Below are 12089 nucleotides of genomic sequence, written 5' to 3' on the forward strand. Positions count from 1 at the left end.
ATTCCTGATTTAGCAGAATCTGAATTAATCTTAAAATGTTTAAAAATCCAATGAATAAATATTTTTAAATCCCCTTTAGAAAACTTAAAATTTCCCGCTTTTAGGGTATTCACAACTTGGATATAAAAGTCCCTCTCAGGTGGGGTCAGTCTCCGTACAGAGGACTGATTTCCCATCCTTTTTCACTCCCCACCCAGCAGTGAAACAGAAAAGAAAGGAAAAAAAGAAAAAAGCCCGAAAAAACCCTTCACGGGATCGACTTACAATTTCTCTTCGGCAGATGCCGGCGGGCGAAATAAAAGCTGCTGGGTGCGTGGTCACCTGGCGGCCGGTCCTCAGGGGCTTTCCTTGCCCCAGACGGTCAGATGAGGGTCCCGGTCGCAGCCTCTTGGATCGCTTCTTGCTAGAACGCAAGAAAGGCTTCCTCGAGGGGCGGCGGATCAAGCGGTGGCTCGCCTCGCAGTTAAAGCTGCGGGCGGATGCTTCTTCAGGGCTCCTTTGAATGCCCCGCGATCGGCGTCAGTTGCCGCGGTGACGGAAAGCCCGGAGCACCGCGACTTCTCTGGAGAAACAGCCCTGAGAAGGGCTGGAGCGAAGCGCATGCGAGCAGCTTCGGCCGGTCGAGTGATTCCAGCTCAGCTCAGCGGCGGCAGGCAGGCAACACGGGAAGAAGGGACGAGAAAGCTGGTCCAGCGTTCCGCTAAGCAAAACCTTTATTCAGGCAGAGCTTCGGCGAAGGGTGCCGGCAACAGCAAATCTCCCGAAACAGGGGAAACCCGGGGATATTTATAGGAGGGGAAAGGGGCGGGGGGAAGCCTGAGATACATGTATCGGGGTGGGACAGCAGGGGGGAACACCAATGAAGCACAACAGTTTAACATATCTAACTCAAAGACCCCTGGGAGCGATACGTTGTGTCTCTCTTACAGAGAAGTCTCCTGTCTCTAGGGGAGAGCCAGGATCTCGGGCTCGGCGGGCTCCTCCGCACCCACAAACGGCCCCGACTGTTCTGGCCGGGCCCCTGAGATCTTGGCACAGCCCCAACATGGCCTGAAATCCATCACCGTGACTGCTTTGGCCACTGCCCGGCAGAAACCATCATGACCATCTGCAGGTGTGGGTGAAATATTAACTTTCTGTGCACAGATGAGACCTGCAGACCTCGATCCCCCCCTTGGGTGAGAGGAAAGGACAGAGTGGGAGACTAATGCCAGAAGTATGGTAGGCTACACCTGTCTTCATATGTCATTTGAGAAAAACTCTCTCCAGGGCAAATGATGCAACACTTTGCCTCACAATCCATCAGCCTTAATTACAATGAATGATAGATCTTAATTACAATCCGATTAGAGCAAATCAACGTGGTGTGAATGGCAAGAAGAATTTGCTTGTCAGCAGATGAATATGTTCCACTCAAGAATGAGCAAAATCTGCCTTTACTTGGAAGAAAGTAGACATGGAGCAATGCAGTATTTGGGTTTTATCCAGTGATAAATGGGGCAAGAAACTGTAACAACCCACCTGTTTTACAGAACACAAGTACTGATACAGCCAGTAGTGCACCCACATTGAAGGGATCTTCAGAACATTCCTTTATTTCTTTACAAGGAATGGGCAGCAAAATGCTGGCGTTTATCTGAACTGGAATCCATGTTCCTCTCCTGTTTCTCCTTGAGCACACTGTTCTTTGCAGACTTCACTGTGCAGCCCATCAATCCTCTCTTGGCCAATAGTTAAATGGCACAACTACCAGAACATAGGTGCCAGTGTCATCACCCCAGCATTATTCCAGCACTGCTTTGATGGTGCACAGGAACACAGAATGGCTTGGCTTGGAAGGGACATTTAAAGGCCATCTAGTGCAGTGAGCAGGGACACCTTTAGATCAGGTTGCTCAGAGCAGGAGCTTGAATGTCAGCAGGGATGGATGCTCACCTCTCTGGGCAACCTGTGCCAGGGTTTCAAAATCCACAGTGTAAAAAACTTCTTTATGTCTAGTCCAAATCTACTGTCTTTTAGATTGAAAACATTCCCCCTCAGTCTTATCACAACAGGCCTTACTAAAAATTCTGTCCTGTCTTTTTTACAAGCCCCCTTAAAGTACTGAAAGGTAGCAATTTGGTCTCTGTGGAGCCTTCTCTCTTCCAGGCTGAACACCCCAGCTATCCCAGCCTGTCTCCAAAGCAGGGGGGCTCCAGCCCTCAGAGCATTTTGTCCCTCCTCTGCACCAGCTCCAACAGGACCATGTCCTTTCTGTGTTGGGCACCCAGAGGTGGATGCAGTACTCCAGGTGGGCTCGCACCAGAGCAGAGGGGTGGTGGAATGACCTCCTTCAAGCTGCTGGGCACCCTCCTTTGGAGGCACATGGCTGGCTCATGTCCAGCCTCTCACCTTGCAGCAGCCACAAGTCCTTCTGAGCAGGGCTGCTCTCCATCCCTTCATCCCCCAGCCTGTGAGATCAGCTGGGCTGGGACCGTGTCATAGCCCTTGGACAGAGCTGCTGGGCAGGATGAGCTCCCTAGTGAAGAAGGCAGATCCCACTCCCCACACAATTCCACCCTGGCCATGAGGTCACAGCAGCCTGTGGGGTGACAGCAGGCTGAGGTGACAGCAGGCTCTGAGGTCACAGAGGTCTCAGAGCCCCGTGGTTGCCCAGCACCACAAGGACCGAGCAGTCAGTCCTTGACCACGACTGTTGTGGCAGCAGCGGTGGCGGCAGGAGCGGTGCTGACATTGGGACAGCGGTGTCAGGACAGTGGTGGCGGCAAGAGCTGCAGGACTGGCAGTGGGCAAGGCACCATGGCCTTTGCTCTGCACCTCCTCCTCCTGCTCCTCCTGGCAGTGGCCCTGACTGACAGGGCTGCCCAGGCTGCTCCGTGGCGAGCACAGGGAGCAGGTGAGCCGGCGGCCTCGGTCCCCTTTCCAGGTATAGCACTTCCTTCTCCCTGGGAAGCATTGGGGATGGTTTTCCCCAGGGCTTTAGGGAGGGTTTCCTCTGTGAGAGGGAGAGAGTCCTCAAGGGCCCTGGGCAGATCCTGCTGCCCCTCCAGGGATGTTGCACAGGGCCTGCAAAGTGGGTGGAGAGTGACCAGAGCCAGCCCAGAGCTTTCCTCAGGCCCCTCCACAGCTTTGGCCATGTCCATTGACATCTGGCTCCCATGGCCTTCCCCTGACCCCCTTGCAGTGCCCAGTTCCCTAAGGCAGGAGGGGATCCCAGCACACCATGGAATGGTTCTGATCTGTGCTCCCTTCTAGATTGGGATCATGACATGAAGTATCTGAAAGCCCTGGGACATGACGGTTTGAGATCCATGGAGAATGCTGGAGGTAAGTTCTCAATGTCTCAGTTTGCACAGAATAATCATTGTTGTGGCAAGAACTCACTCACGTGCCACTTCACTTAAGAGTCTGAAGGTTGACGGATTCTGGAAACCTCGCCCTGCTCCCTTCTAGAGCCTTGAGTGATCCCACAGCATTGCTGTCAGTGGGAGGAAGGAGAATTTAGCTGTCAATCTTCTTCCCATGTGCAATGCCAGTGTCTCCTTCCGTGTGCTCTGTGCAGCCACGGAGAAGAGCAGAGAGGGAAGGGGCCAGGCCCAGGGCTGTGTCACAGGGCTGTGCCTCGTGTGGCTCCTTTGCTGGCCCCAGGGAGCCTGAGGATCTCCTACAGAGCCACAGGAGCTCTTCTGTCCTACCTTTCTTTGCAGTCAAGCTTCTCGATGAAGGTGATCTGGCTTCCCAACCCACGTCCAGGACTGAGGCTCTGGAAGATGGTGAGGGTAGGTGAAGGCCTTTCCCCCTGGGAGAGCTGCCAGCTCAGAGCCCAAAGCTCGGCCAGGGCAGCATCGTTGCAGGTGTCAGGACAGAGCCGTGCACATGTGTGCCCTCACCCTGCGTGATCCCCTCACCGCTCCTGCGGCTCAGTGCTGCCTGTGGAGTTCAGCAGAGATGACTGAAGCTTCTGTGGCTGTTGAGTTACAGGTGTGTCTGCAGGGAGGACTTTCCAGGCTCCTGGGCTGGATGCTGCACGCAAGCCCAGCTCCCGTCGCAGGGGTGAGTATTGTGTCCTTGCTGATCCCACAGGCTGAACCCGGATTTTGTAGGATCCATTCCTGGGAAATGGATATATATATATCTTTATAAGGTCCTCCAAGAGGAAAGAACAAAGCTACAGGACACCGGAAACCCCATGAGCCGTCCAATACCATGCAGCAAATGCTGAAGGAAATGCTGCAGGGAGGACAAGGTGGCTCCATGTCTCTCATGCTCTTGAGACTCAGCAGCCAGGGGCTTTCTCTGCACATCAGGACACGCCGTGCCCGGCACAGCAGAAAGCAGATCCATGGCAGCTTCGCTGCTCCACTGCTGCTTTCATGGCCTGCAGGGCTGTTTCTCAGCCTGGCCTGGCTGCAGGTTCTCCCCAGCCTCTGCAGGAAGGCATTTGGCATCAGCTGACAGGGAGCCCAAACTGCAGCATGGGCCATGCACACTCTGAGATCCGCTGAAATTTCCTGGTCTTGGAGTAGATCAGGTTCAGGGGTTGTTAGGAGGAGGGAGGGCTCTGGCCAATCCCATAAATTTATATGATTTCCTAATCCTTATCCATGACCTCGACTAGTATCGCCTCATGATGATACCACTTCCCTGAAAGATGAATGGTTCCATCTGTGGTTCTTTCCTCCAGAGATGAACCGAAAGGCTGTGATGAAGGCAGCGTTTTCCAGAGGAAGCAGTGGCCCATGGGCAGCCTCTGCTGCAGGAAGGGAGGCCATGCCAGGCACAGTCCCAGGAGGTAATTGCTGTGTGTCTGGGCCTGAGCCCTCCTGAGGCTTAAGCTGTACATCTCTTCTGCTTGGCAGTGCCTGTCTTTCAGGGATGTTGCACAGAGCATGGAAAAGGTGTTGAGAATGTCCAGAGCCAGCCCAGAGCTTTCCTCAGGCCCCTCCACAGCTTTGGCCATGTCCATTGACATCTGGCTCCCACGGCCTTCCCCTGACCCCCTTGCAGTGCCCACTTCCCTAAGGCAGAAGGGGATCCCAGCACACCATGGAATGGTTCTGATCTGTGCTCCCTTCTAGATTGGGATCGTGACATGGAGCATCTGAAAGCCCTGGGACATAATGGTTTGAGATCCATGGAGAATGCTGGAGGTAAGTTCTCAATGTCCCTTTCTCCACAGAATAATCAGTGTGAGTGTGGCACGAACTTACGTGCCACTTCACTTAAGATTCTGAAGGTTGATGGATTCTGGAAACCTCGCCCTGCTCCCTTCTGGAGCCCTGAGTGATCCCACAGCATTGCTGTCAGTGGGAGGAAGGAGCATTTAGCTGTCAATCTTCTTCCCATGTGCAATGCCAGTGTCTCCTTCTGTGTGCTCTGTGCAGCCACAGAGAAGAGCAGAGAGGGAAGGGGCTGTGCCCCGGGGCTGTGCCTTGTGCGGCTCCTTTGCCAGCCCCACGGAGCCTGAGCTGCTCCCGTTGCTGCTGCCAAGCCCTGGCCCAGCCTGGGGCTCAGTTCAGAGCTGCTGGCATCTCCAGGGAGTCTTTTCTCCCCTGACTGCCATGCAAGGGGATTCTTCTATCCCAGTGTGGGGACTCTGCAGGTATGTGGTCCCCCTGTCCCTGCTCCTGAGTGGAAGGCAGAGATGAGGGAGTGCCTTGGAGGGCACCAGTCACCCAGGTGCACTCACTGCCACTCTGGACTGAAGGAGAAATGTAACTACTTTCCATTAAGGTCCTCCAAGATGGAAGAACCAAGATATAGAAGACAAGAAATCCCTAGAGGCATCCCAACTTCTGGACAAGATGCTGAGTGATCTGGAGAGACACCGTGGTGGGTTCATGTCCCTCAGTTTCCTCCTGAGACTCAGCAGCTGGGGGCTTTCTCTGCACATCAGGACACTCCGTGCCTGGCACAGCAGGAAGGGATCCATGTCAGCCTCACAGCCCTGCTGCTGCTTTCATGGCCTGCAGGGCTGTTTCTCAGCCTGGCCTGGCTGCAGGTTCTCCCCAGCCTCTGCAGGAAGGCATTTGACATCAGCTGACAGGGAGCCCAAACTGCAGCAAGGGTCATAAACAACCTGAGATCCCCTGCAATTTCCCAGTCTTGGCTAGATCAGGTGTAGGAGCTGTTTGGAGGAGGGAGGGCCCTGGCCCAGCCCAAATAACCTGAGTGTTATCCATGGCTTTGACAAGTATTGCCGCCTGAAGATACAACCTCCCCTAATGGCAAACAGATCTATCTTATCCAGCTGTCCCTTTTCCTTTCTCAAGTGCTGGAGCAAGTGTCTGTGCAGATGATGGCATATGCTAGAGGACGCAATGTCTCTGTGCCAGCTCCTGATGCAGGAAAGGAAGAGATGCGAGGCCCAGACACCGGAGGTAATTGCTGCTCTGGGCTCAGCCCTCTGCGGGAGGGCTGTGTGCCAGCTGCTCTTCCCTCGGGGCCTGCCCTTGCACGGCCCGGCAGCAGCCAAAGCTGGAGGTGCCGCGGCTTCCAGGCCTCTGGAGCTCATTCCCAGCCCCTGGGAATTGGGACTCTTGCACCAACATCCATCCCACTGCTGCTGCTCCTGGAGCTGGCCCTAAGCATCCAGAGGCCCAAGGCACAGGAGCAGCCCCGAGTGGGAGCCCTGCTGTGAGCCCAGGGCTACAGCCAGCCCTGGCTCCCAACTGGGAAGGGGCTGCACTGGTCCCTGACAGGGCCTGGCTCTGTCCCCTTGGGCTGGGGGAGCTGTCACAGAGCAGGGAGGGTCAGGGGGGGCAGTGGCTGCTCAGAGATGGGTTTGGCCCCTGTCCCTGGAAGGAGCCACTGCCCAAGCAGCTGCGCAGTCCCTGGCCTCTGCTCCCGGCCTTCTGGGCTTTGTTTGGTGTCACAGCCTGTGCCAAGGGCCGGCAAGGTGCTTGCAGGCCCCAGATCTGGGGGAAACAGAGAATGTCCTGGCCATATCCAGTGTGCTGCCAGCTCAGCAGTGGAGCACAGCACAGGCTCACACTGCCCATTGCTCCCACAGATGCTCTTGGCAAGTCCAATATAAATGCTGAGAATCCACCAAGCACACCAAGAGTGTTCTGCACGCAGGATGTGCGCAAGTCCTGCATGATAGGCACTGTAGTGATACTGTTCGCAGTGCCCCTTTCCATCGTCCTGTGCTGTGTTGGATTCCGGTGCTGGAAGGACCAGAAACTGTAAGTTGTTCATCCCCACCCTCAAACAGCTTCTTGAAAGGCTGCTTATAGTCAGGAAACATTCCGAGTGAGGCTGCTGTAGACTTGTGGATAGTCCTTGGTTGCCCAAATAACTCTGCCGAGAGTTCTGCTGCTGCCCAGGCCTTTCATTGGCCTCTTAATTGCTGGGCCGTGTCCTGGGGAGCCCACTGGCACTGCAGCCAGTGCTGGCTCCCACTGAGGCTGCCTGGCCAAGAGCAGCCCCAGGAGCAGTGAGCAGAGGCAAAGCAAGGTGGGCAGGAGAAAGAGCGGGGATGAGATTGCCCTTGAAAGGCAGAGGTGCTCTGGGGCCCGCTCCTGGCCAGGGACCCTGCCCAGAGCCATCCCCTGCTCGCCGGGGCCTTGAGGGGCAGCTGTCCAGCTGGGCCAAGCTGTGCCAGCAGCTCCAGCCATGCTGGGGAGCCTTGGCCGCTCTGGGCCCTGCTGTGCAGGAGGGTCCCTGTGTGCCAGTGGCAGCTGGGGGCCTCAGCCACCTCTTCTCTCCACAGGAGTGCCTCTGCAGCTTCACAAGACTGGCGAAAGATTCCAGTCTCTGAGAAGTTGCATCTGTTATCCTCGCTCTTCATATCTGTCCCCATGTGCCAAGCTGCATCTGCATCCCCGTCTTGAGGGCATCCCAAGACTCACACCTCCCAAGCGAGACCCTCTGCTCCTGAGCCCCCTGGCCCTGGTCCCTGGCCAGGACTGAAATTGGGCAACCCCTGTCCACCAGAGCAGGGGTTGGCCCAAGATTTTTGTTCAAATAAAGAGATGGAGCTGTCACCCCAGTGTCCAGCTGGTACCACCAGCAAAGTCCACATGGCACCAGCCCTGGCTGAGCTCCATGTCCAGGAGCAGCCAGGGCTGACCATGGTGTGGGCAGGCAGGAGCCAGGCAGGGGCTGCCGTGACCAGCGGTGGGGCCCCGAGGGGCAGGGGGAGCCCATGCTAAGCGTCCCTGTGCTGTGAGGGCACATTTCCTTCAGTGGCACCACCTGGGCCTGCACCTCCTGAAGCATTCAGGGCAAATTTGGGCTCTTTCCTGAGGTGTGCAGGGATCCCCCATGAGGAGTGCAGTGGGGTTAAATTGAGAGGGTTTTTTACTCTTCTCAGCGCAGCAAAGGGCACTCTCTTGGCTGAGGTTTTGCAGAGCTGGGAGGAAGATTCTTGCGAGCCCTTGGGCCTGGCCTGTGGGCACAGCGGGCAGGTGGAGCCCATCCCTTGAGGCCAGTCCGGGCTGCTCGGGCCAGCCTGGGCTGGGCCAGGTGAGGGCCCCGGCAGGGAAGGGCCGTGGCCGTGGGCTCTGATGAGGCTGCCGAGCTTCACCCTGGCCCTGTGCTGCAGCCAAACACACATTTACAGCCATGGCCATTCTCTGGGGCACAGGAAGCATCCAGGGCTAAAACTGAGGCTGTGGCTTCTCGCCCTGAAGGGAGGCTGGCTCTGTTGGTTTGGAGGGCACAGCTTAGATCCCAGTTACCTTTGTAAAGCTGCTGGGCAGCCCCGGTGCTCCTGCAGGGTTCTGAGGAACACTCAGCCGGAACAGCAGGGATGAGCTGAGATCCTGGGCTGGTGGCTGAGGTGGATCAGCAGCTCTGCGGCGGTGCCTGGCACTGCCACACGTCCCAGCAGGACAGGGGGTGTGAGGCCACCAACAAAGAGGAAAGGAGAAGAAGCAGCAGCTTCATCTGGGTGATGGCGAAATTCCCTTCTCCCCACTGCAACAGCTCCGAGCCCAAATTGTTCTTCCCTGAAGCTGAAGAAAGCCCGCCAAACTGTCCCCACCCTCCTTTTTTTCCTGCCCCCTTCCCCCCCTGGGCCCAGCCAAACTCTTTGTCTTTTGCCAATCACCCACCAAGTACCCACGGTTAGGTTGTCTCCGCAACTAATGGGTAAAAATTCCACCGGCGAGCCAGAACAAAAAATAAAGGACACCTCACCCCCAAGAGGAAGTGTTGAGGGGCAGAGAATTCCAACCCTTCTCACTGGGAAGCTGGGCTGATGCTGTGGGGTTTTTTAATTTTTTGCCCTCTAAATTTGTGTCCTGGCAGAGAATTAAGTTTGCTTGCTCTCAGTAAGCCCCTTTTCTTCTTGGTGCTGTTGTAAATGAAATTAAAATCAGACAACTAGATCTATTGAGTTAACAGCAATTAAATAACAAGGGAAAAAACAATACAATTTAGTGAATTGAATACAAGGATACAATTTAATAAAATAATACTATTTAGTGGATTGAATAGAAATCTGGTATAAAAGGAAAACAATTCAGTAAAAGAGTACAATTTAGTGAATATCTTCATATATATATATATGAATATAATTTGCCAGTAATTGAGTATGATTAAAGCATGAGCAAAACTGACTGGGGTATGGGCAGGACTTCTCACCCTGCCTCACATACCAAAACAAAGCAATTCAAACTAAACTTATATACTGTATGCTTGTACATATTCATTAATGTTTCCCCTAAGTCTCCTCCTATTTTTGATTCTTTAATTTTACATCACTACTCTTCATGGCGCAAGCCTCACTTGTTGCTAGGGGGTCTTCAGTCTCCTTTTGGAGGTATTTTGGATGAAGGCTTACACTCATCCTCATTGTCCTCTGGATACTAAGTGTTGTGTTATGTGAGCATTGTGCTCCATAAATTAGTCTTACACTTCATAATTTTCAGGCCCTATGCCTAAAGTTGTTCCAGCTTTATCCATCTCAAGGTTGATTTTGTCTTGGGACATCACTTATCTCAAAACTACATCCTGTACCTTAATTTCAACATGTAACATCTGCAAAGGGGTACATCTGCCTTGTAACACCAATTCCCTTGATTGCTTCAAATAATAACTTTCCAAATAGTTACACTTTAGTTAGCACAAATCATTTCCATTTATTACGCTCCCCAAATTCCACTCCCAACATCCCCCCACTTCCAGCTCAGGATGGTGATCTGATGAGACCCTTCCCCAAATCCCACCCCCAAGACAGCTCCCCATTGCTGGAAAATCCCCCAAATCTCACTCCAAAATCGGGAATCCTCCCTGAGACCCCTCCCCAAAATGCCCCTCCTCACTGGGATCAGGACCCCTCCCCATCAATGGAAATTCCCCCAAAACACAAAAAATCCTCCCCAAATCCCCTTCCCAAAATCAGAACTCCACCAGGACCCCTGAATTTCCCCCCAAAAACCACCAAATTTTCCCCCCCAAATCCCCAATTTTTTCCCCAAACCCCAAATCCTCTCCCTAAAAACCCCAAAGTTCTCCCCAACACCCCAAATTTCCCGCCCAAACACCCAAATGTTAGAAAAAAATCCTAAAATTCCTGCCCTAAAATCACGAAATTTCCCCCAGGACCTCCAAAATTTCCCCCCAACACCCCAAATTTCCCCCCAGACTCTCAAATTTCTCCAATTCCACCCCAAAACCTGGGAGAACCCCCCAAAAAACAACAACCCTTCCCCAAACCCCCACCAAAATTGCAACACTGTCCCCCAAAATCAACAAAAATCTGAGAGCATAATTTTTTTCACATTTTTCACACCTTGGGAGAGGGGAGAAATACCAGAATTCCCAGGATTTTTCCTATTTTTTTTCAGGGAGGGAGGTCTCCCCAACTTTTCCTGTCCCCCCAGGCAACCCCAACCCAAAATTCCTGCCCCTCAGCACCCTAAATTAAGTGCAAATAAATAAAAAGAGGAAAAAACAAAAAAAAGGGCGGTAAAAAGGTAAAAATTAAAACAAAACCAGAAAAAAAAGAAAAAAAATACTCTCTCACCCCAGTTTGAGGGGAGGAGGACAGAGGAAATACTGAGGGAGAGGGTGAACCCCCAGAAAAAAACTGAGTACCCCCTCCCAAAAAAATTGGGGGAACCCCCCCCAAAAAGCTCATTTTGAAAAATGCCAAAACCATCAAAAAATGGAAAAAAAATTTAAAAAACCCTGAAAAATTTGGAAGGAATGCCCAAAAAATACATTAAAAATTGGGGAACTCCCCCTTGAATCCAAGGGATTTTGGTTTGTTTTTTTTTCCCCAAAAGTGGTGGGTTTTTGGAGGTGGCAGGGGAGGAGAGACCCCCTCCAAATTCCTAGGGGTGTCCCTGAGATCCAGGGGAGGCACCTGGTCTTGGAGGGGGACAAAAAGAATAATTTAGGGAAATTAAGGGAATTGTGGGGAATTTGGGCAAATTTATGGGAATTTTTTTATATTTGGGGGGGTCTAGCAGGGGGGGGGGGGTGTTTTCACAGGGTCTTGCATTTTGGGGCTGCAGGATCACATCCAGGGAAGCCACAGTTACCAGAAACAGGCATGGGACACCAACGAGATGGGATTCTGCTCAGGAAACCATTTATTCAGCTCAGGAACAAACTCAGATCCAGAGAGAGCCGTGAACAGAGGCAGGGAGATGGGGTTTGAGAACCAGGGTGGAGTTCAAGGTCAGGGACCATTGGGAACACAGCAAAGGAGAAACCCCAGGGGCCCAAACCCAATCAGAAATCCCTGGGCTGCCACCCCATGAGGGGCGCAGGGTGGAGTTTCTTCGCAGGGCCCAACCCCCGAGGCAGAGGGATGGAATTCCCTCTTGCCCACACCTCTCAATTTAACAATATTCATTTGAGACTAAATCTTTGCCTCACTGGGCAGGGGCACCTCACACATAAACTCAGTAATGGGCTCCCCCTCCCTTCATCATCCCCAAACTTTGGCTATCTCATTGCAGACCCCACCCCACCTCCCTTGCAGACCCCACCCCACCTCCCCAATCCCAACCCATCCCATCCCTGCTGGACATCAAGACCCCTTCCCAAGCCCGATTTCCCCCATTTCACACCTCCCAAACTCCATCCCACCCATCCTGCCCCACCCAATGCCCATCTCACCCCTCCCCTGA

At 53.3% G+C, this 12089-nt stretch overlaps 1 protein-coding gene across 2 annotated transcripts; it reads left to right on the forward strand.

Moving 5' to 3' along the window:
- The first annotated feature begins 1941 nt into the window (after positions 1–1941).
- On the forward strand, positions 1942–7988 carry LOC111928776 (uncharacterized). 2 transcript variants are annotated; one of them, XM_023926171.2, is made up of 10 exons: positions 1942–2926; positions 3256–3327; positions 3708–3779; positions 3982–4053; positions 4685–4792; positions 5079–5150; positions 5734–5832; positions 6273–6380; positions 7013–7187; positions 7715–7988. In XM_023926171.2, exons 1-10 carry the CDS (start codon positions 2800–2802, stop codon positions 7833–7835), a joined length of 1026 nt encoding a protein of 341 aa, XP_023781939.1. In that variant the 5' UTR covers positions 1942–2799; the 3' UTR covers positions 7836–7988. The 2 variants fall into 2 exon arrangements, with proteins under 2 accessions (XP_023781939.1, XP_086728773.1); XM_086872647.1 differs by having other exon boundaries at positions 2680–2896.
- Positions 7989–12089: the final 4101 nt, after the last annotated feature.

Source organism: Cyanistes caeruleus, unplaced genomic scaffold, assembly GCF_971803275.1.
Source record: "Cyanistes caeruleus unplaced genomic scaffold, bCyaCae1.hap1.1 HAP1_SCAFFOLD_69, whole genome shotgun sequence".
Lineage (NCBI taxonomy): Eukaryota > Metazoa > Chordata > Aves > Passeriformes > Paridae > Cyanistes > Cyanistes caeruleus.